The sequence below is a fragment of the Pituophis catenifer genome, unplaced genomic scaffold, assembly GCF_029215685.1.
Source record: "Pituophis catenifer annectens isolate HBS135680 unplaced genomic scaffold, rPitCat1.0.hap2 SCAF_18, whole genome shotgun sequence".
Classification (NCBI taxonomy): Eukaryota; Metazoa; Chordata; class Lepidosauria; order Squamata; family Colubridae; genus Pituophis; species Pituophis catenifer.
The window spans coordinates 8,213,452-8,237,896 of record NW_027256898.1 but is presented as its reverse complement, the minus strand read 5'-3'; the positions used below and the strand labels follow the sequence as shown (position 1 = coordinate 8,237,896).

The window sequence follows — 24,445 nt, the reverse complement described above, 5'->3', positions numbered from 1 at the left end:
CCGGTAGCGATGGAGGCAGGTGGTTCAGAGAACCAGTAGCAAAAATCCCTGCCCCCCCCATGCCCAGCTGAGCCACGCAATCATCAGAGGCTTTTTAAATTATTTTTAAAAGCATTTTTTCTACAACCTCTTTTGCCGAAAAAATGCTTTTAAAAGTAAAAAAAAGCCTCTGATGATCACACGGCTCAGCTGGGATCATCAGAGGCTTTAAAAAAAAAAGAAAGCCTCGCCGATCAGGGAAGTCAGCTGGGATCGTCAGAGGCTTTTAAAAGCATTTTTTTTACAACCTCTTCAGCCGAAGAGGTTGTAGAAAAAATGGTTTTAAAAGTAAAAAAAAAAAGTTGGCCACGCCCACTCAGTCATATTAATCCCCCCACAAACCACGCCCACAGAACCGGTAGTAACAAATTTTACATTTCACCACTGGTGTGTGGATAAGGAGAAGGTTTAGAGCATCCTGCCTGAACGTAGCTACCCTCTGTTCTTTTCGGTGATTGGCGAATACAACTAACAACATTTTGGCAACCTGATAACGTTTAGAGATGAGAAAGGCCTTCTTGGATACTGGAGAAAGTCTAAATCACAAGAGAAGCTTGCAAGCACCTTCATATAACAAAAGAAAGAGGAATCACCCAGGAATTCTTGGAAAAGTTATTGGATTTCCTGAGGAAGTGCAGGACAAGATCCACAAGGACTGTCTCATCATCTTCATTGGGTGGAAAACAAACTGATGAGGCCCTCAAGGCCTCATGTTCCACCACTTGAAGGAAAAGGGCTTCCGGCGGACATTTGTGCCACAATGAACATCGCCATTTAAGAGGTAGTAAGTTCCGTAGTCATCAATGAAATTGCAGGACAACCCTAAGGGCTCCAGGAGACGTCGGACCTCTTTTTCCAAGCAGCATTGGCCGTCAATGATGGGTCCAAACGGCTTTGGGATGCCCAGGTGTTTCCCCAGAACAATCATATTTACCTGCAGAAGGGACATAACCATTGGTCTAATAGGTTAGATTGCAATCAGTTCTCATGATTTTTGTACCCTAGTGAAATTCAACGGCAAGGAGACCGATATGTTTTAACTGTCCACTTCTCCATCTACTTTTAAAGTCAAGACGGTTATGTCCTTAACGAGGGACAACTAATTAAGCTTTGATTTGCCATCTGTATCCCAGCACCTTCAGTGGAATTGTATGGCTTCACGTTAGAGCTTGTTCAGAAAAAAATGAACACAAGACACAGCTCTGGATTCACCCAATATTTTGAGTCTATAGAGATTCTCTGTCCTCCAGGTCATGGTTGTCCCAAAGGTGCTGTTTCAGGAGGCAACTGGACTTTCTTGTTTTTTCTTTTGAAGACATTTCGCTTCTCATCCAAGAAGCTTCTTCAGCTCTGACTGGCTGGTGGGGAATGGAAGGATTGATACTCCTTGCAGACAGCTGGTCATTTGCATCCTTTTGAGGGTCATCGAGGCCACCTGGAGATTTTATCTGTTTCCTCAGGGTCACCTGAGGATACTCCTGGTTCCTGTAGTCTTTTTCCTCTGGAAATCCATTCCACCTCCCACACCTAAAAGGATGCAAATGACCAGCAGCCTGCAAGGAATATAAATCCTTCCATTCCCCCACTATCCTATCAGAGAAGAAGCTTCTTGGATGAGAAGTGAAACATCTTCAAAAGAAAAACTTGCCTCCTGAAAAAGCATCTTTGGGATAACCAATATTTAGAGCCAAAAAAACCTCTTAGGGCAGGGGTCCCCAAACTCTGAGCAGTGGCCTACTCAGAATTGGGCTGACTGGAGCACACGTGCACGTATACACACAGGTCGCACAAGTGATGAGCCCTTGGGCACTTGCCTCCGTGCCAGCTTGCCACTCATGCAAGTTGAGCTGCGCGTGTTTGTGCCAGCCCGCCCCTTGCTCAAGAGTTGCATGCGCGCTGGCCTGCCACTCACAGAGCCCAGCTCCCCTCTTCTCCCCTCAGCTGGGCCAGCAAGCCCCAAAGGATTGGTTGTCTTAAGAGATTCTTGTGAGGTGTGAATCCACACCATCCTTGCCGTGAGAAGGGTTGGCAACCAGAAGGTCAAATCTGGTTCTCGGTGAGATGCCCTCTGCTTCTCCAAAGGAAAATTGAAGTTAGATTAAGCTGAACCTTTGACTGGTAGGGCCTGCTAGATCACTTCATGGCTGGTTCTTCTCGAAACACATTTGGGACGGGAGTCTTACCATGTCTGGGAAATAAGCATCAGCGGGATCCTTGAGCACTTCAGAAACGGAATACTTAGGAAACGGGAGACGAGACTGAAAAAGCTGAGGTATCTCAACAATGTCTTCCTCTGTCAGGCCCAGCTCCTCCTTAAGGGTTTTTCTGTTCCAATCAATATACTTCTGAAAAGGGAAGAAAGAGAAGCTGCAGTGAAAAGGAAGGAATAGGGAGAGGCCATACTTAATGTTTCAGTGTCCACAAAGTGAGTTCAATGAAATTGAATCAACAACATCGAATTGTTAACTATGGCATACAAAACCTTTGCCAGACCAATTCTCGAATACAGCTCATCTGTCTGGAACCAGCATTGTATATCGGACCTTAATACAATTGAGCGAGCCCAGAGGTATTTCACGAGAAGAGTCCTCTGCTCACAACAGAATCCCTTATGCACCAGGCTTGAAATTTTGGCCTTGGACAACCTAGAACTACGCCACCTTCGGTCTGACCTAAGCGTAGAACACAAAATTATCTGCTGCAACTTCCTACCTGTCAATGACTACTTCAGCTTCAACCACAATGATAGACGAGCACACAATAGATACAAACTCAAAGTAAACCGCTCCAAACTCGATTGCAGAAAATACGACTTCAATGCCTGGAATGCACTACCTGACTCTGTGGTTCCTTCCTCAAACCCCAAAAATTTTAACTTTAGATGGGCTACTGTTGACCTCACCCCATTCCTAAGAGGTCTGTAAGGGGGCGTGCATAAGCACCCCAACGTGCCTACCGTCCCTGTCCCACTGTCCCCATTTATTCGTACTCTTTTCCTGTCTTCATGTCCATGTTTATACTTAAACCTGTTTTCTCGTACATGTTTGACAAACTAAATAACCCCCCCTCCCATAACTTCAATGCAAGTAGTCCTTGACTTATGACCACGATCGAGCCCAAAATGCATGTGGCTAAGTGAGAAATTTGTTACGTGAGTTTTGCCCCCTTTTACGATTTTTCTTGCTGCATTTTTTATGGGAATCAGTGCGGTTGTTAAATTAGTAACACAGTTATTATGTGAATCTGGTTTCCCCGTTGCCTTTCCTTCTTAGAAAGTCGCAAAAGGGGATCGATCACATGACCTCCAGGATACTGCAACTATCACAAAAGTGTGCCAGATGTCAAATATCTAAATATAAATCATGGGGATGCTTCAACGGTCCTAAGTGTGAAAAATGATCCCTAAGTCACTTTTTTCAATGCTGTTGTAACTTTGAATGGTCACTAAGCAAACCTATAAATCCGGATTGCCTATAATCCCTGGAAGTTTTAGAATTTGACCCTGTTTTGCTACCAGAGGATCTACAGAATAAGATGATCTACTTTCCATGTCCAGAACAGGAAAACTGAGACCAGAATTAATAGCACACGATGCCGTTTTTTAAATTTGAGGTTAAATCTAAAGACATTTTTCCCCAAGATCAGGTCTGTGGAACAGAGCTTATGAGGGATGTGGATTCTCCATTTCTGGTGTGTGTTTTTTTTTAAAGAATCTGGACAGCCCTTTCTCGCGAATGGTTGGATTGGCAAGATAAGGCTGGACTATCGTAGTTAATCAGCTTGTCTCTGCATCCATCACATTTCCCACCACTGTCTCTTGTTAGATTTCTGGAGATTGTTGCTCATCCAGGTCATAGTTATCCCAAAAATGTTTCTTTTTTCAAGAGGCAACTGGACTTCCTGGTTTTCCTCTGAAGATGTTTCCCTTCTCATCCAAGAAGCTTCTTCAGCTCTGACTGGCTGGTGGGGAATGGAAGGATTGATACTCCTTGCAGACAGCTGGTCATTTGCATCCTTTTTGAGGGTCATCGAGGCCACCTGGAGATTTATCTGTGTCCTCAGGGTCACCTGAGTTGTGCTCCTGGTTCCTGTAGTCTGCAATTCTTTTTCCTCTGGAAATCCATTCCACCTCCCACACCCTCTAAAAGGATGCAAATGACCAGCTGCCTGCAAGGAATATAAATCCTTCCATTCCCTACTATCCTGTCAGAGCTGAAGAAGCTTCTTGGATGAGAAGCGAAACGTCTTCAAAAGAAAAACCAGAGAGCCCAGTTGCCTCTTGAAAAAACACCTTTGTCTCTTACTAGCATCTGAACAAAACAATGAATAATCCCCTAGTCCTCTTCGTTGGATCACTCGGTCTCCAGATTTAATAGCAGAATAGATGGGATCTTACCTGGCACTTGTCATTATACTGCCGTAACAATCTGTCAGCTATAATTTCTGATATGGAACGGGGCTTATGATCCTGCCCGCCCTGGAATTCAAGTCCTGTTCAGAAAAAAAAGAAAATGATTTGTTTTTTTGGTGTGCGTGTGTCTTTTAATCTCCAGGTAGAAGTCCAGTGCTTGGTTTAACAGATTAACAGAGTTGGAAGGGACCTTGCAGGTCATCTAGTCCAACCCCCTGCCCAAGCAGGAGAGACCCTACATCTGCCTCTACCTAGGATTGAATTCACAACCTCCTGATTGTGAGGCAAGAGCTCCACCTCTAAGCCCCAGCAGCTGTGATCTGATGAAAGGGACTATTGTAAGTATTCTATAATAAAAAACTGTTTATTTTAGTAGTTTAAGCACAGAGTTCCCCAACATGTCTGTCTTTCCGGGGGGGCATTTCCATGGTCCAGTTGGCATGGCCCACAGATTGGGGACTCCTGGATTAGAGCCTCACTTGTTCCCATTGTTGTGGTTCGCCAGCAGCCTGAGGAGCTGGCAGCAGAGTCAGACAGCGATGAGGCTGAGGAAGAACATGGGCCAGTCCTGGAGGCTGGGGAAGGCCCGGATGAGGGCTCTGTGTCAGAAGCAGAGATGGGGCCAGGGCCATCGAGGAGTGAGGTGCGGACTCCAGAGCCTCCAGAGGCTGATAGGAGGAGCCTGTTCCTAGTGCACGCATGAGAAGAGCTGCCAGAAGGCAAGAGCAGCTCAAGCAAAGAGGACAACTCGGGAGTAGGGCCAAGAGATGATTGGCCCCTCCCATAAGGCTTAAAACAGACCAGCAACGGCGTTTGGGCTTTGTCGGAAAACAACATTGAGAGAATTGCTTCTTGTTTCACTGTATTCATTTCTTGGCGGGGTCTTCTGCTTCTGAACTTTTGCCAAGAAAAGCCTTTGGCAGTTTGCCTAATTATATCAAGGTCGGCGATAAACTGAGGAATGGTGTTTTGAAGAATTTGCTTTAATTTAGTTTGGACTACGCTGAGAATGAGTTAATTCTCAACTGTTCTAATAAAGTCTGTTTGTTTTCGAACTATTTGCATTTAATACTAACTAATTGGGCCTGGGTCACAACACCCATTGGGGAGAAAGACCATATTGGAAGGGAGAAAACACAACCCCTTTTAATGCAATGATTGACTTCATCCTTTTCACAACAAGGGACCTGTTTGCAATCTTTTTTTCCCAGTTATCTTTCATTTCAGTTCTGATCTCCTGCAGAGGAGACGATGAATCACCCGACCTTCAAGCATTTTGGCTTTCCCGTGTCCTTTCTTTTCCTTCTCTTCCAGCAGTTTGAAGCAGGCTCTCGGGCTGGCCAGCAGCAGACGGAAACCCTGGAACGAGGGAGTAAGAAAGGGAGTAAGGCAGGTGGACAGAGAGAAGTCTAGCAGCCTAAAAATTAGAATTTAGCAGCTTAGGAGAAGCTTCACGCAGGGCAGACAGCCAGAAACAGCTGAACAGACACTTTGACCATCATAACAGGTTTTCGTCCATCGCACATGTGATGAGAAGAGTGGTAAGTTATTTCAGCCTTTTCTCATGTCAAGCATTTTAGGGAAGAGGTAATCTGTGATGGAACTCTGCTGTTTAATCAGTTCCAGTTCTTGGTCTGTGCAAGCCCTAGAGTGTTGTGGCCCGTCAGCGGCCTGTGCTTACTTGAGAGTAAGGCTTGAGGCTAATTGGACACTCCCCTAGTCTATTTAAGGCTATTTAAGGAAGGATGACGACTGAGGCAATTTGCAGGAAACAACTTCGTTCACGTTCCTTCACGTCTTGATTCCAGAAATATTTGATTCGGCTCTTGTTTCTCTCTTGTCAGTTTTCCTGCAAATTGCTTCTGGGCATTCTGCCAACCACAGTAAGATTACAGTTATCTGAAATACTGTGCCTCAGAATTGAGTTATTATTCTTTGGATTCTTGTCGGCTGTTAATGAACTTAAATTAACAGCCCTTGTTCAGAAAACACTGATTTAAACTGTACTTATGTTCGAACAACTACTAAGAAAGCTCATTAGTAGTCCTTAATTAGTGAACTAAGGTTTGTACAGATTTTGTGTGTGCTGCATTCTTTGGGGTCCGTAGCTGGGGCAGAACTTAGAAATTAACAGCTGGATCAAAAATCCACCTTGAAAACAGTCATTGTTCAAACCTTAGGACTGATCCTTCTGAATATCCCTCCTCTGGGTTGGACTAGAAGACCTCCAAGGTCCCTTCCAACTCTGTTATTCCTTTGGTAGCAAAGTAGGCTCTGCATTGAGTTAGAACTTCAATGAAGCTCCCTAAAAGAGCTTAGAATTGCAATATACCAATCAGTCGTACCAAAGGAGCTTTTTCAAAAAGCAGCTTGGCTCTGTCTTTCCTTGAAAACGTTTCCCTTCTCATCCAAGAAGCTGCTTCATTCTATCAGCCGTTCTCTGTTCTATCTTCAGTTCTAAGAGCCGTGGTGGCGCAGTGGTTAGAATGCAGTACTGCAGGCTAATTCTGCCGACTGCCAGCAGTTCGATTCTCACCAAGCTCAAGTTTAACTCAGCCTTTCATCCTTCAGAGGTGGGTAAAATGAGGAGCCAGATTGTTGGGGACTCTCTAAACCGCTTAGAGAGGGCTGTAAAGCACTGTGAAGTGGTATATAAGTCTAAGTGCTATTGCTATGAGAAGCAAAAGTCCAGCGGGCTTTTGAAAAAGCGCCTTTGGGACAACCATGACCTGGATGACTGAAAACTTCCATATACCAGTGTGGGTTGATTTATAGACCTAATAGACCTCTAGGCTCTTAAGAATGGCAAGTTGAAATATTTGGTTAGGCCAATTTCTTTGAGGGGATAAGAGCAGGGGTGAAATCCAGCAGGTTCTGAAAAGTTCTGGAGAATGGTAACAGAAATTTTGAATAGTTCAGAGAACTGGCAAATGCCACCTCTGGCTGGCCCCAGAGTGGGATGGGAATGGAGATTTTGCAGTATCCTTCCCCTGCCATTCCCACCAAGCCATGCCCACAGAACCGGTAGTAAAAATTTTTTGATCTTTCTCGGGTGCAGAGAAAAGCGACCCTGTGAAGGGACTGAGCCTGCTGCTGAACTTGGAATCCGAGAGGCTTCCTTTCCACCCAGACACTGGCACACAGTGCCGGAAAGACCTCCGGTCGCTGCCACCATCTTTGCGCATCCGCAGCTTTCTTCTCACCGGCTGAAGGAGTTTTCGGCGCCCTGCGGTCAGGCGGCTAAAATAATTCTTTGCTCCTGTCAGCTTACCATCCGATGGACGCGTCAGGTGGGCGAGCGAGCAGCAACCAGGAACCGGTTCAGGGGTGTGGCCTGGCTGCCGTTATTACCGGTTCGGAGAACTAGTTCCTAAAGTTACTACCTATTCGGTAGAACAGGGCAGAACCGGTAGCAACCCACCACTGATTCTGCCTCCAAAGCTGCCTTGACATCACTTAAAGCTCTTTCAAGTTTGAAAGAAGGGTTGGGATCCATACCTTCTGATCTGGAGCAGGTACAAAGGTGAGGAATTCATCTACGTGTCCCACATAGAGCCAATCCGTGTAGAGTTCAATGGGAGATTGTACAACTTGGTGGTAGAGGAAGTCCTTGACCAGTTTGGACATTGGGTTATTGTTCCTAAAAAAAAAAAAAAAAAGTGGGATCTGAATTCTTATGGTGTGCTAAACCATGATTTGTTAATGCACCAAAACTGATCGATTCACGCCACCCTAAGTCATAACAGTATGCATTATAAGATAAGCCACCGTGATCAATGTTTTACTACCAGAGAACCGGTAGTAAAAAATGCTTTAAAAAAGTTTTTAAAAAGGTTCCCAAGCTGGCACACCACAGCTGATTCCTCCCCTCACTGTCCTACTTACCTTCCCAAGCCTCTTTTACTGCGCATGTGCACACCCAGCGCACCTTTGGTGCATGCATGCACGCAGCACGCATTTTGGCACACAATGTACATGTGCAGCCAGCGAACCGGTAGCAAACAGGTTCAGATTTCCCCACTGGAATTTTCTTATGGTTTCCAGTCATCACTTACCTAGGAAAAGATGCCCCTATTAGGATACGCCCAAGGGGATATTCCTTATGATTGACGTTCACCGGAGGGCTGACTTCAAGATTCCCAAATGAGTCCAGGCTAGAATCAGACTCCTCGGAGTTTAGTTCCCGTTTTACATACCCAAAATCTGGACCCTTGGGGGGAAAACGAACAGCTGTGTCAAAGACATCTTATTCAATCTTCTTTTATCCATGCTGTATTTGTGAGATTGAGTTAGATAAAGGTAAAGGTAAAGGTTCCCCTCGCACATATGTACTAGTCTTTCCCGACTCTAGGGGGTGGTGCTCATCTCTGTTTCAAAGCCGAAGAGCCAGTGCTGTCCGAAGACGTATCCGTGGTCATGTGGCCGGCATGACTCAACGCCAAAGGCGCACAGAATGCTGTTACCTTCCCACCAAAGGTGGTCCCTATTTTTCTACTTACATTTTTTTCTTACATTTTTTTTTTGTTTTACATTTTTTTTAAGGAACAGGAGCTCACCCCGTTATCTGGCACTAGGGATTCGAACCGCTGAACTACTGACCTTTCGATCGACAAGCTCAGCATCTTAGCCACTGAGCCATCGTGTCCCTGATTTGAGTTAGATAAATGCATGTAAACCTTGCTCCAGTCTTTCTGAGCTATCAATCTTATCTTTCATGAAGAGAACATCAGTAAGGCAATCATGACATTTGATGTTTTTATGAATAAGCGTTGAGTATAAAATGCAGAACTGTGATTTTTCAACAGCCAAGATAGAAGCGGGGGGGGCGGGCACTTACCAAAACCTCCTTAAAGGGGAAATCTTTGAGCCCTCTGTTCCTTGGGGAGTCAAAGACAACCGGAAATGTTTTGTGGGGAGCCTGGATGTACCCAAACTCCATCTCATCCTAAATTGACAGAAGAGTTGAAATAAAATTAAAAAGGTGTCACCTGTTTATAGATGATAGAAACTTATTTTTTGGATTTCAATCTGTTGAGACGCAAAGCAAAGCAATTCAGGTTTGTTTACTACAATTACTTTTTTTTTACAAAAATGTTTTAGGCATAGTTTTGAGGGATCCAGGCTACTCTCTGAGCTGGCTTGTTTTCTTGCAGACGTTTCATTACCCAAACTAGCAAGATCAGTGAGCACCCCCATAGTCATCCTTGTCAGAATATTCATGACTGGGAAGACATGGTAACAAGGTCAGCCAATGAATAGGCATAGCAACCAAGTCAGCCAATTGCGAGCTGAGACAGACTGGAGCCAAGGCGTGTCTTAGTCTGCAGCTTCTGATTCTGTGCAGAGAAGAGAAACTGAAACCAGTGTGTGTGTTAAGCTCACTGCCGTACTCTGTGTGTGAACATGTCTGCTGATCTGAGCTGAAGAATCAACTGTTGGTATTGTAAATATACTTTATGTGTTATTATGAATATAAAGAAGTTAATGAATCCAGCTGATTCAGTTATCTGTGTATGCTTCTGGATTTGATTTTTGCAAGAAACTCTGATAATCCTCCTCCTCTCTGCATACTCTACTCTCTTCTAGCACCGATGAAGTTAACTAGTTGGTTAATGAAACATCTGCAAGAAAACAAGGAAGCTCAGAGAGCACCAAGGACCCTCTAGTTTTCCTCCTCTTCCTCTCTGCACATTCCAAACCTCCTAGCATTGATTATTTTGCCTAGTTAGGATCATGAAAACATGTGCAAGAAAGCAAGGAAACTCAGAGAGCACCAAGGACCCCTCATGTCAACCCTGACCTACAAATATTCTTTATTGGCATAGTTTTTAATTGCAACAGTATGAAAATAATTGGGAACCGTGAATGTGGATAAGAATTTCAATTGAACCTTTGATGTTATCACACCAATGGATGATGCTACATAGCATTGATTAAAAACATCTCTGGAGAACTACAGGAGTGGTGCAGTGGCCTAAAGGTGGAGCTCTCGCCTCACAATCAGGAGGGCTGTGAGTTCGATCCTAGGTAGAGGCAGATATTTCTCTCTCTGGGCACAATGAGAATATATCTGCTGAACAAAACTCTGCATTGGCAACAGGAAGGGCATCCGGCCATTAAATACTCTGCTAGCTCCATTCAGTTGCCCAAACTCCACCCCACAAGGATTTATGGAGTCATTAAAAGATTAGGATGATGTACAGGATAAGAACTACCCCAGTTTCTTCTCCAGTAGGATCAGGATCTTGTTTGGCAGACCACCTATCCCAAACAGCCTCTCGTCTGTGACCTACCTGGATCCATCTGTCGCCTCGATTTTTCTCTTCTGGGCAGATAATACATTTGCATCCAGCTTTTATGGCAAGCTTCCTTATATGTTCCACAAAATCCTTATTGTCACCAACACTATACATTCAGAAGAATAGATGGAGGTGTTAGAAGACAAAAATAGAGGAGAGAGAACGGCTTGGGTTTTGATGGTAAGTCTACAGAAAGCTTCATAAATGTATGTTGGTCCATGACTCCTTACCTGCAGATGTAAACAGAAACTGGCTGCAAGGTGTTTGGGGTCATAATCCATGGAGCAACCCGGAAGACCAAAGTATCCGTGAAAATGGAAGTTTCTGGGACCTCCTGAAGTAGGAAAATACAGGAGATGAGGACCAAGAAATATGTTGAATTCCAGAAAGATGCCTCTAAACATTTAAAAGTTACAAGATTTAGGAGTACAGAGCTAAGCTTGGAGTAAAAAAACAGAAAGAGAGGTACACCTTCTCTTTAGTTCAGGAAAGGAAGAGGGGTGAGAAAGAAGCTCAAGATAATGCCATCTTGATCCTCTTTACTAAAGGAAATGTAAATTTAAGATTTCAAGATTCTGTTCATTGTACTTTCTACAGTAATAAAATCGAATTCCTGTAGTTTTTTTGGATATATTTCTTGATCTGCCTTCCCTTGAATAACTGATAAATGAAGAAGAAGTGAAGAAGATCCTAGAGAGATGTCCTATGATGAAGATTGAAAAAGCATTCCAGATGCTTTCTCCATTTCCCTGTCAAAGGTGCTTCTTTCCCCCTCTTCCCCATGTTCTCTTTGATGTTCTCCATACCTTCTTGGCGGGCTCCAGGAGTGAAGCGTGGAAAGTGACAAGCCCTGAGAAGTCAATGTCAGGAAATTTCAGCCCTTCCACGTAGAAAATGCTCTCCACTTGACCAAGGTTCCGTTTCACATGGTAGGAGATTTTTTCGGATCCTAGAACATGTTTGTAATATCTCTGCTCCTTCTTGTCTGTGAATCAAAACCCAATCTTGTTTTATTCATTTCGTTGTTTCTTGAAAGCAAAGATATATATCTTCATCCAGATCTGGCAGTTTGAGGCAATCTGCGTAATTAAACCCAAGCACATTAACCCTTTGAGATCCAAAGGAACTTGTGGTTGGTTATCATTGGTGACCAGAGAGCTGGTCAAATTTTTGATCTATCGTAACAAAATTATGGACCTCCTCTTTGGTGCAGGACAAGGAAGATAGGTATCGGCTTGATCCTCTCGAAAATACTCCCTTGTTTTCTCTACGTGAGGAGCATAGAAGGGAAATCTGGGCTCCATAGTTACTTAAAAGAATCTACAATAAGCGTTCTCCTTTGGATCTTGGCTTCATCTGCCTTTGGCCTGGAGCCCAACGGCCTGCTGGCCTTCAACACTTACCTTGAGCGTAGAAGACTCCCACTCTGTCACAATCAGCTTTCGAGATGTGGAGAGTCAGCTGGTAGTTTGCAAAAACTTCATTAGGTCCCTGAGTTGTCAGGATCATACGGGACATATCCTGGAGGTCTAAAAGGAGAACCAATTCAATTCCAATTTAGCCAGAAACTCTTGACTTCTGGCCTCACGCTTTCATTAACCACAATCTGGCTTTAGTTTGGTTGATGAGCTCAGCTATTCATAATTTTTTACGTGTCCGGTCATGAGACCACGGCATGACCATACAATAATTTTGGGATATTATACAGGCCATCAAGCACCCATTCTTTGACCAGCGTAAATGCAACTAGTTTCTGTGGTTCGCCAGCAGCCTGCGGAGCTGGCAGTGGAGTCGGACAGCGATGAGGCTGAGGAAGAATATGGGCCAGTCCTGGAGGCTCAGGGAGTGATGTGTGGACTCTGGAGCCTCCAGAGGCTGACAGTAGAGAGGCAGAGGAACAGGAGGAGCCTGTTCCTAGTGCACGCATGAGAAGAGCTGCCAGAAGGCAGGAGCAGCTAAAACAAAGAGGACGACTTGGGAATAGGGCCAAGAGATGATTGGCCCCTCTCATAAGGCTTAAAAGACCAGCAACGGCTCTTGGGCTCTTTGTCGGAAAACAACGTTGATAGTCATGCTGCACTTATCTCTCTCTTCTGCTTTTGAACTTTTGCCAAGAGAAGCCTTTGGCAGTTTGCCTAATTATACCAAGGTTAGACTGAAAAATTTGTGTTATGAAGAGTTTGTTTTAATTTAGTTTGGACTACGCTGAGAATGAGTTAATTCTCAGCTGTTCTAGTAAAGTCTGTTTGTTTTGGAACTGTTTGGGTCGATTACTACCTACTTGGGCCTGGGTCACAACCCTAGTCATAAGCTAAGGTCTATCTGTACTTCAGCACCGTGTCCTTCCGTTACAACACTGCTTTTACAGATTGTGGATGTTGAAGTCCACACCTCTTCAAGCTTTGGAGGATGAGAAAAACTGCCAATGAGTGCTGCTGCCTACCTTGCTTGGACGTCAGCTTGGTGTCCTTGTTGTCTTCCTCGTTGGCTGTAGGATTGTCTCGGTCGCAGTTCACCAAGAGAATGGCACCTTTTCCATCTGGCCCCCACGTCCACTGATCCTGCAGAGACGGGAAGCCATGTCAGGGTGGACATCAGCAAAGATGGGGTCCCTCTTCAGCTCTGCCTCCCCTCAGCCAGGATTTGTTCCTCCTCCTCTTTGTGGAGGCTATGAAAAATGACCACCTTCTTCTCCAGAAGCTGCCAGAAGAGCAATCTGGGGTCTCGGGAGCCCTTGTGAAAAGCAGCATCTGCTTTCCAAGTCATCCAGCGACCATTTTATTTATTATGTATTTATTCATTACATTTAGATGATTGTAATTAGCCGAGTGAGTTCATTACAGCACCACCCCAGCCAGGTGTGTCTCAGATGTGTTCGCAAATCCCATCCTCCCCTGCCAGCAGGAGAAATGACCCACAAAACCATCAGCTCCCCAACCTCTCTGCATTACATTACAAATATTTTCATCCCTGTCATTCTACCCCAACCAAAAATCTTATTTTAATTTAACCTTTTGCTTCCCTCCTCTGGTCACCATTCCCAAACGGTTTATATCAGCATCCAAGGACATTTCTGCAGCAGGAAAACAAAGAGGGGGGTTTAAAACAAAGAAACTTTTAAATTATTCCCACCCAAAGCCTCTGCTTGCACCCCAGTCTCATTTTTTCTGCAAGAAAAGTATATTTCAGGCCATGTTGATTAGTTGTCTGCTTTTTCTTTTTTCCGTGTTCGATCCCACTCTGATCAGGGCAGGATTCACTGATTCAACAGATTTCCTGAGTTATAGCCTCCCTCCCCCCAATTCACCCTTTGGGCCGTGCCATACCTCTGCATCCCTGCCAGCTTACCTATGCAGGTAATATGCAGAATCGCTTTGGCGATGGGGACCTTGTCGTTACATTCATAGTACGAAACTCTGATCTGCAATATACCATCAAACACCTCTGTTTTGAACTTTATAATCTATTCTTGTAAAAAAAAATTTTTTTAAATTTTTTAACACAGAGACAAACACACACATATTTTTTCTGAACAGAGTATTGGCCAGATCAGAAATTTAAACAATTTTTCAATTCATGTATTCCCTTTTGCCATAATATTTTCCTTTCTTTTTCCCCCTTTTTTAAAAATCCGTATTGCCCCCAACTTTATAATCTATCAGGATGCCTCTGTACAAAGGAACATTGAATTGGGAAATTTCTAATTTGCTTCTTGGTGGATAAATAGCAATAACATTTAGACTTATATACCACTTCACAGTGCTTTACAGCTCTAAGTGGTTTACAGAGTCAGCCTCTTGCCCCCCAGCAATCTTGGTCCTCATTTTACCAACCACGGAAGAACGGAAGACTGAGTCAACCTTGAGCCAGTCAGGATCAAACTGCTGGCAGTGGGCAGAGTTAGCTGCAATACTGTATTCTAACCATTGGGAGGGAAGGAAGGAAGGAAGGAAGGAAGGAAGGAAGGAAGGAAGGAAGGAAGGAAGGAAGGAATAGCACTTAGTCTTATATACCGCTTCACAGTGCTTCACAGCCCTCTCTAAGCGGTTTACAGAATCAGCCTCTTGCCCCCTACAATCTGGGTCCTCATTTTACCGACCTCGGAAGGATAGAAGGCTCAATCAAACCTGAGGCGTTGAGGATCGAACTGCTGGCAATCAACAGTCAGCAGAATTAGCGTGTAATACTTCATTCTAACCACTGCACCACCATGGCTCTAATGAACCTTACCCTGCATTTTTATCTCAGCTTTTAAAACAGTTCTTCCATTGCATCTTGACAAGGAACCTACCAAATGAATTCCTCTTTTTGTCTCCCTATCTAGAATTCTCCACTGATTTCTGTTGCCAGGTTTAAGCACTTCATCAATATCTGAACTTAATAAACCAGGCTTATTGTGGAATAACAGAGTTGGAAGGGACCTTGGAGGTCTTCTAGTCCAACCAGCTGATCCCCTTGCTCAAGACCCTATACCTGTGATGACGAACCTATGGCACGCGTGCCACAGGTGGCACGCAGAGCCATATCTGTGGGCAGACAAGTGTTGCCCGAGCTCAGCTCCAGCACCCATGTGTGCGCCGGCCAGCTGATTTTCGGGCCTTCCGGGCCCACTGGAAGTCAGGAAACGGGCCATTCCCAGCCTCCAGGGAGGTGGGGAAGGCTGTTTTTGCCCTCCCCAGGCTCCAAGAAAGCCTCTGGAGTCTGGGGAGGGCGAAAAAACGGGCCTACCGTGCCCACTGTGCCATTGCGTGCCAAAAGAGGGGGTTGTATGGGGGGGTGTCATGAATGCATGCACGGCAGGTGGGGCGCATTGAATTATGGGTGTGGGTGTGCGCACGCGCGACCCCCCTGTGCTCCCCCTGCTTTTGGCACGCGAGGGCAAAAAGGTTAGCCATCACTGCCCTATACCATTTCAGACAAATGTTTGTCCAATCTCTTATTAAAGGGTCATTCCGTGTCAAGTGGTCCGATTTCAGAAAAGTGGCCAGCTCGACCATCACGGATTTTGATGAAATTTGGTGTGAACATGCACACAAATCCCCAATGAACATTGGTAAAGTGTTACGTTTGTCGATGCAATACTTGCGGAGATATAGTCACTTGTTTGACCCCCATACCGCAGCCTTCGACAGTATGACTCTGAGGTTTCAGCAGCTTTGAGACATGCCGTATTTTTCGGAGTATAAGACGCACCTTTTTTCCCCAAAAAAGAGGGTGAAAATCTGGGTGCGTCTTATATTCCAAATGTAGCCCCGCCTGGCTTCTCAAATGGACGTTTCAGAGGCTGAAAAAAGCATCAGAAACGAAGCTTCAGAAAAGAAGCCGCCAAACAGAGCTTCAGAGCTGAAGCTGTTTTCTGAAGCTGTTTTGGAGGCTTTCAGAGGCAGGAAAAAAAGTTTTTTCTGAAACAGTTTCAGAAGTTTCAGAGGCAGGAAAAAAAAAAGGAAAAAAAAAGCAAGGCACAGAGCTCACAACCAAGGAACCTGTTGCTAAAATTCACTTCTGGGAACAGCTGATTGGGAGGCCGATCCACCTGCCAATCAGCTTTTTTCTTATTTTCCTCCCCAAAAACTAAGGTGCGTTTTATACTCCGGTGCGTCTCATACTCTGAAAAATACAGTAATATCTCCGGCAATATTTTGTTGAGAGAAACAAAACTTGGCCATCTTGTACAACTTGTTGTGCTCTATTAAACAAAATAATAAAAACAATCTCATGAGCGATCTCCATCTAGATAATATGGAGCAAAGTTGGCCAAAAATGACCGTCCAGAGATATAAGAAGCAAAACTTTACTCTTTTTTTTGCGCTGCAGTCGTTTTCGGCCAACTTTGCTCCAAATTACGGTATCTAGATGGAGACCGCTCATGATAATGTTTTTATTATTTTGTTTAATAGAGCACAAGTTATACAAGATGGCCAGGTTTTGTTTCTCTCAACAAAATATTGCCGGAGATATTATGTCTCAAAGTTGCTGAAACCTCAGAGTCATGCTGTCGAAGGCTGCGGTATGGGGGTCAAACAAATGACTGCTGCGCCACCAAGAGCCTTGGTGGTGCAGCAGACTAAAGTGCTATTAAATAGCACCAGCTGCCTGCAATTACTGCAAGTTCAAATCTCACCAGGTTCAAGGTTGACTCAGCCTTTCATCCTTTCGAGGTAGGTAAAGTGAGGACACGGATTGTGGGGGCAATAAGCTGACTTTGTATAAAAAAATAAAAAAAAAAGAAAGAACACCGCTTAGGGGGTGGCCGAAAGCCCTATTAAGCAGGTATATACAAAAGTATGAAGGCTATTGCTTAACGCATTGTAAGCCACTCTGAGTCTCCGGAGAAGGGCAGCATATAAATCGAACCAATAAATAAATAAATATATATATATATATCTCCGCAAGTATTTCATCGGCAAACGTAACACAATGTTCATTGGGGACGTGTGTGCATGTTCACACCAAATTTCATCAAAATCCGCAATGACATGGAATGACCCTAAAACTGCAGCCAAGTCATTCCATTGGTTTATTTATGATGATTTTGTTCAGGACAACCATTTGTAGGTCTAAAAGGAGGCCTACAAATCCTAGGAACTTGTTGGAGCGGAGAAGCAATAATGGGCTTACGTTTCTATCCTCACCTTTTCGTCATCGACTTGGTCGCTTGGTGCATCCATGGTGGCGCTGAACTTGACGGTTCGGTCCAGCGGCCATGTTGAGTCGTGGCACGAAACCTTCGATTTTGCCGGTTTTGTTGATTTTGTCATGTGATCTTCGATTTTGTAGATGTTCAGGCCGTGGGTGGCCCAGATCTTGAAGCAGGTCGCAGCCCTCGGGGCTGCCCTAAAAGTAAGACGCTGTTTGTTGCAAAACTGTTCCCATTTAAGTCATAAAAGATATGCAGTTTCTTCCCCACCTGCCTTTAATGCCTTCTGTCCCAAGAATAGTTCTGTTGGTTCATTACCAAACTTCCACATAAATACGGGTGAGATCTGACTCTTAATGTCCAATTTTGACTGAAGGAATAAGGTGCTCCCCTCTAAAATATCGTAGCAAATTCTATCCAGTCTGACAAAAACTGGGAATCTACCCCTAATGAATTTGGCAATGGAGAATTGACTTCCAGAATGCTGTTTTGGTCACCTCTGGCATATTGAAGCAGTGAAAACAGAATTGAAAGTGTGTTTCCAAGCTAACCTGACCCAGGTAAATTCCTCCAACAATCCCAATTAGCAATTCTTTTAAACTGGGAATACTTCCTGATGTCCATGGAGATTCTCAATCATCCAAGTCCATGGTTGGTTATCCTGAAAACATTTTCAGGATAAATGTGTTTTCCCAAAAGGCAAGTGCTGTCTTGCTGTCATCTTCGAAAACGCTTCGCTCTTAGAAGCTTCTTGGATGAGAAGCGAAATGTTTTCCAAGAAAATAAGAAAGTCCGATTGCCTTTTGGAAAAAAAGCACTTTTGGGACCAATTCTTCTTGATGTGAAGATGCTGTGATGGGCAAGTGTTGAGCATCTCTGCAGGAAGACCAGTAGATTGTCCCCTGAATAATTACGACTATATTTTATCTTTTGCACTGAGAACTGATGAAAACTTGACATTGTAGAAACAGACGCTGGGAGACGAGAATTAACACATTTAGTCTGCATTTAGCTGTCTTTTTTTTATTGTCCGTTTCCTGCTCTGTCTGTCTTCCCTCTCCACATTTAGTTCCCTTCTAATCCGAATTTAGTTCTTCGGTTTTATAAAGCGGTTCTCCAGGTTTTTCTGCATTGTGCGTGGTCAAAAAACAAAGGTAGAAAGAAGATCTATAAACTTGTTTTTAAAAATGAGAAGGAAATGGGTTTTATACAGGGGTGAAATGCTCCCGGTTCGGACCGGATCACCCGATCCGGTAGCGATGTTTCCGCCTCCGGAAGGCCTCCAGGGGGATGGGGAAGGCTGTTTTTTGCCCTCCCCAGGCTCCTAGAAAGCCTCTGGAGCCTGGGGAGGGGGAAAAACGGGTTTACCGGGCCCACCATATCATCGCATGCCAAAAGCAGGGGGAAGTGTGTGTGTGGGGGGGTCACATGCGCATGCACGGGAGGGCGGGGCACATTGAATTATGGATGGGGGCATCCGCACCCGCAACCCCCTCACGCTCCCCCCACTTTTGGCATGTGACGGCAAAAAGGTTAGCCATTACTGCTCTAGTACATAACCAAACAGACAGTGTCATTTTTTTAAAAAAAAAGTTGGATTAATAGTTCATATGAAATCTACATTATATACATATATACATATATATATATATATATATATATATATATATATATATATATATATATCTTCAACTTCCTTATAAACATTAATTATTTTTATTTCTGTTATCTTTCCACCCATACCATTTATCCCACACCGCATAGTATTCTTTTTCATTTAATTCTAAGGTTAGTTTATTCATTTCAGCACATTCATATATTTTTTGAATAATCAATCCCTCTGGTGGTAAGTTATGTTCTTTCCAATATTGCGCAAATGCAATTCTTGCTGCTGTGAGTATATGGAGAATCAAATAATTTCTTGTTTTTTTTATCCTACTTGGTTTTTAGTATACCCAGGAGAAATGTTTCCGGAATTAACTCAGTTTGGCAGTTTGTTAAATCTTGTAACCAGTGTTGTATTTTGCTCCAATACTTCTTCGCTTCGGGACATAGCCACCACGCATGAAAGAAGGTACCCTGGTGGTGATTACACTTCCAACACTTGGGACTTAGGTTCGGGTATATTTTAGCCAGTCTTGCTGGTGCTAGGTGCCAACGATATAGCATTTTATATTGATTTTCTTTGTATGCTGCCAATTTTGTTAATGTATAATTTTTATTCCAAATCGTTTCCCATTCATCTAAGTTTATATTGTGCCCTATATTTTTGGCCCATGCTAGTGTTTATTCAGCATATCCGTGCGCACACACACATTCACCCCTGCGGCAACCACAACAACCCCTTAAGAAGCCCAGTCTAAGCCTGACAGGTGTTACTTTAATAAATCATGACAATTACAGTAAGCACAGATAGCAGCATTTTTTTAAAAAAATAAATAAATCACCAAATAGAAAGAGGAAGAACTTAAATATTGTTCAGTTTTGCCATGATTCCCATCCAAGTTTGAGATAACTAACTGAATGACCTAGGACGGGATCAGCAACCTGTGGCTCTGGAGCCGCATGTGGCTCTTTCACCCCTCTGCTGCAGCTCCCTGTCACTCAAAATCTGCATCGCAACCGCCAACGTGCGACACCTGCCAGCACGCCATTTATTGAGTTTTTCAAACCCCCCCGGTAGGCCAACCATGGATAAATCCAAGAGAAGAAAAATGTTTCAGAAGAAAGCAGAATGTTTAATTCAACTACATAGGCTAGTTTTGTGGCCGCTCAAGAAATAGGCAGGCACAGGAAGGGTTTTGTGGCTCCCGGTGTTTTCCTTTCTGTGGGAAATGGGTCCAAACAGCTCTTTGAGTGTTTAAGGTTGCAGACCCCTGACCTGGGATATTTTATCCCATCCCATCCCATCCTATTTTTGCTAACGAGATGGGTTGTGTTGCCATCAATTTTGAATGGAAATTCAATGGGGCCCTTCCCTTCTCTCTGTGAAACCAAGCACTTTTTTCCTGCTGCCTGTCAGCAGTTTAAGGAACGCCTTGAGATAGCAAAACAAATGATAGCATCGCCCATTACCCTTGCAGATTACCTGGTCGATGACTTCCTTGCAAACACGGAGGGATATTCAGAAATCGGGGCATGGGGGGGGAGGTTTCTTTCTTTCTTTTTTTGAGATACCTCACTCACTTCTAGAGATGCTTTCGGACTGTTTAGTGAACCACTCCCAACATCTCCCCACCCCCCGCACCCCGCCCGGCAGTTAAGAGTTGGGAAATGAAAAGACACATGCCTTAATGTTTTTCTCTGTTAAATGTTTTTCTCTGTTTGCCTTCTGCGAAACTGAAAGGATCTTTTAAGTTCTTCTTTTCTTCTGTAAATCAGAAAACATTGTGTAATAGGAATGTCCACATGCTTACCCATGGATGTCCAGGAAGAGCTCGGTGCCCAGAATATGGACAGTGCTGATAACCTTCTCCGCTGAAAACTGGACACACCTTTGCTTAGCCATGCTCGGGGATTTTTTTTCCCCGTCCTCCAAGGAGAGTTTGCTGGCTCTGGAATAAACATCCCTGAGCTGGAAGGAGAGATTTAAAAGGGGGAAAGGATGGGGTGGGTACCTGCTCAGCTCCTCTATCTTGCCATCTGATAGGCTGGTGCATATCTAATCCCTCCTCCTGGGCTGGGGTGGCTGATTTGGGAGCTGGCAGCCCATGTTCTCACCCGAAGAGAGTTATCAGCTTCCACCCCAGGGAGGAGGAGGAGGAGGAAGTAGCCAGAAGACGTGGAGACTTCCTAGAAAGTAGCCCGACTCTTGACTGAGACAGATTCATTCATTTGTTTGTTTTTGATTTCTATAATGCCGAGGTGGCGCAGTGGTCAGAGTGCAGTACTGCAGGCTATTTCTGCCGATTGCCAGCTGACTGCAGTTTGATAGTTCCATTCTCACCAGGCTCAAGGTTGACTCGGCCTAACATCCTTCCGAGGTGGGTAAAATGGGGACTCAGATTGTTGGGCGGGGGGGGGGGGGCGATAGGCTGACCCTGTAAAAACCAACGGGGGAGCCAGATTCACTGAACAACTGTGTGGCTAATTTAAGAACTGCAGTGATTCATTTAATAACTCTGGCAAGAAAAGTCGTAAAATAGAGCAAACGTCTCACTTGGCAGCAGGAATTTTGGGCTCAACTGTCGTCGTAAGTCGAGGGCTGCCTGTAACACACACACACACACACACACACACACACACACACACACACACAGTTTTTTTTTGACAATTACACTAATGCTAAAAGGTGTTGAATGTACTTTTCCAACAGCTTTAAGGAGCAATGATGAAATTTGCCAGCTTCTGTTACGCCAATTAGCACCTTCTGTGAGATAAAACAAAAATTATTTCCCATCAAGTCAGGAGGTGGCCATTTTAAGAGGCTGCCTTTGCTTTGAAGTTTTTGATCTCCCTTTCAGATCATCTTTGGGAAAGACAGACAACAGCCATGGCTTCCTGGTCAGTGGTGGGTGTCAAAAAAATTTACTACTGGTTCTGTGGGTGTGGCTTAGTGGGTGTGGCGTGGCTTGGTGGGCGTGGCTTGGTGAGCATGGCAGGGGAAGGTTACTGCAAAATCCCCAATTCCTACCAATCAGCTGGAACTTGGGAGGCAAAGAATAGATGGGGGCGGGGCCAGTCAGAATTTTTACTACCGGTTCTCCGTACTACTCGAAATTTCTGCTACCGGTTCTCTAGAACTGGTCAGAACCTGCTGAAGCCCACCTCTATTCCTGGTGTGCCTTTCTCTGATTGATTCTCTTCTGGAGATTAGACATTTATTTATTCATTCATTCATTCATTCATTCATTCATTCATTCTTCCATTAAAAAATAGAGAAGCCGATAAGCGAACCCAGTGAAGGTTGGACTGATAGGAGATGTTTATAGGGCATGTCAAATTTTTCAACTTTCAATTTTCAAACATTAGGGGTGCTCAAAGGTTGTGACATGCCTTGGAGATTGTAAAGATATTTTGGTTATTTTAATATCATTTAGATGTGCTTGGTAAATAACTATGTAAGTACCATAACTTTTTAACATTTAGGGTTTTTTTTTTCCATTTCACAGGTTCAGCCATCTTTCTCTTTTTGTTAAACGTTATTTTGTCTGAGGGTGTCAATACTGCTGGCCTCAATTCCTGTGAGTGTGATAACTGATTGTAATGGCTTCTAAAAAAAGAACAAGACTGGGAATCTGTAAGTTTGTCAATTTTCTATACAATTCAGTTCTCAAGGTGACTTAGGAGTAAATAGCTCTGCTCATAAACCCCATAATCCACCATCTGTTTCTCCCCATATGGCCCTGGGTTTCTGACACCTTGGAGATGCCATGACCTGCAGTGGAGATGTGAAGTTAAGAGGCCACCTTGACTCTTGAAGACTAGTAGATCTTGATGGAGTTGTCCACTCCCTTGTCAAAGGGACACAGGGCCATCACAACATCTTACGATCCTGAATTTCACAGATTTATTGTTTGGAAAAAAAAATCACTTATTTTGTTTGTCCAATAAGCTTGATGGGATGACCCTAATTTTAACGTTTGGCAAGAGAGAAGAAAACCTTCTCCAGATCTTCTTTATCAACATTTCTTTTGCTAAGCAAGGCTGCTGTTAAACTAAGTCGCGCCCAATTTCACAACCTTTTTTTTTTTTGGCCATGCTTGTTAAACGAATCACTGCAGTCATTAAGGGAATCGTGCAGTCATTAAATGAATCAGGCTTGCCCCATGGACTGCTTGTTGGAAAGCTGCCTAGGAAGGTCGCAAACGGCAATAACCTGACCTCTGCAACTATTGTACATACATACCAGTTGCCAAGCACCCAAAGCAGGGGTGAAATGTAAAATTTGTTACTACCGGTTCTGTGGGTGTGGCTTGGTGGTGGTGGTATAATGTGACTGGGTGGGCGTGGCCAACTTTTTTTTTTTTTTAACTTTTCAAAGCATTTTTTCTAATGCTTTGAAAAGCCTCTGCCGATCAGGAAACTCAGCTGGGATCGTCAGGGACTTTTCAAACCATTTTTTTTACCACCTTTTCGGCCAAGAGGTTGCAGAAAAAAATGCTTTGAAAAGCCTCTGACGATCCCAGCTGAGCCGCGCGATCATCAGAGGCTTTTTTTTTTTACTTTTAAAAGCATTTTTTTGTGGGAAGAGGTTGTAGAAAAAATGCTTTTAAAAGTAAAAAAAAAAAAACCTCTGATGATCATGCATGGTGGGGGGGAGGGCACAGGGATTTTTGCTACCGGTTCTTTGAACCACCCGCTGCCATCGCTACCGGATCGGGTAATCCAGTCCGAACCAGGAGCATTTCACCCCTGGCCCAAAGTTTAATCATGTTGCAGCAGTCGTAACTGCGAGGACCGGTCACAAGTCATTTATTTCAGTGCTTTTGTAACTTAGAACAGTCACTAAACAGATGGTGATAAGTCTAGGACTATCTGTACGTACTATGAACTCTATATTGCTTGCTTATTGTACCCTCATGAGAGTCTTTTCTGATTTATTGAGTCATAAAGGATTTCACGTAATGTAACCCAGTTGTAATGTAATGTAATGTGCCTGTTGCTGAAGAGGTTTCATTGGAAAAGCACCCGCTTCCCTCATTTCAAAGAAAAAACAGGATTAATCAGGCACATCAACACTTCCTCTTGTGTGGTGCCGATGAAAGTCACTGACACTCATTAGGTTGCAAAGAGATCAGCTTGCACAACTGAGCCAGAGACATAATTTCATAATGCACATTTTTATTTTCAAGAATTTTGCATTCCTGGCTGAGATAACAATCCCATCTCAATCCAAACAATCAGGTTTTCCCATCCTTCTCTCTCTCTCTGTCTCTCTCTCTCTCCTCTCTCTCCCTCCCTCCCTCCCTCCCTCCCTCCCTCCCTCTCTCTCTCTCTCTCTCTCTCTCTCTCTCTCTCTCTTTTCAGAGATCAGAGATTCTCATCTGATTTTTCCAGCTGATCCTTCATGGCTCTACTCCAGAGGTCTTCAAACTTGACAGCTTTAAGACTTGTGGA

General features: G+C 44.0%; 1 protein-coding gene across 1 annotated transcript; it reads right to left on the bottom strand.

Annotated features, from left to right (window-relative positions):
* Nucleotides 1–739: 739 nt before the first annotated feature.
* Nucleotides 740–20,894, bottom strand: LOC139326101 (protein-arginine deiminase type-3-like). The gene is made up of 16 exons (XM_070956225.1): nucleotides 20,803–20,894; nucleotides 17,382–17,583; nucleotides 14,098–14,170; nucleotides 13,761–13,822; nucleotides 13,193–13,310; nucleotides 12,153–12,278; nucleotides 11,556–11,734; nucleotides 10,980–11,083; nucleotides 10,744–10,855; nucleotides 9,288–9,395; nucleotides 8,506–8,660; nucleotides 7,949–8,090; nucleotides 5,716–5,809; nucleotides 4,436–4,530; nucleotides 2,223–2,384; nucleotides 740–973 (listed from the first exon to the last, which is right to left on the bottom strand). Exons 1-16 carry the CDS (start codon nucleotides 20,892–20,894, stop codon nucleotides 740–742), a joined length of 2,058 nt encoding a protein of 685 aa, XP_070812326.1.
* Nucleotides 20,895–24,445: the final 3,551 nt, after the last annotated feature.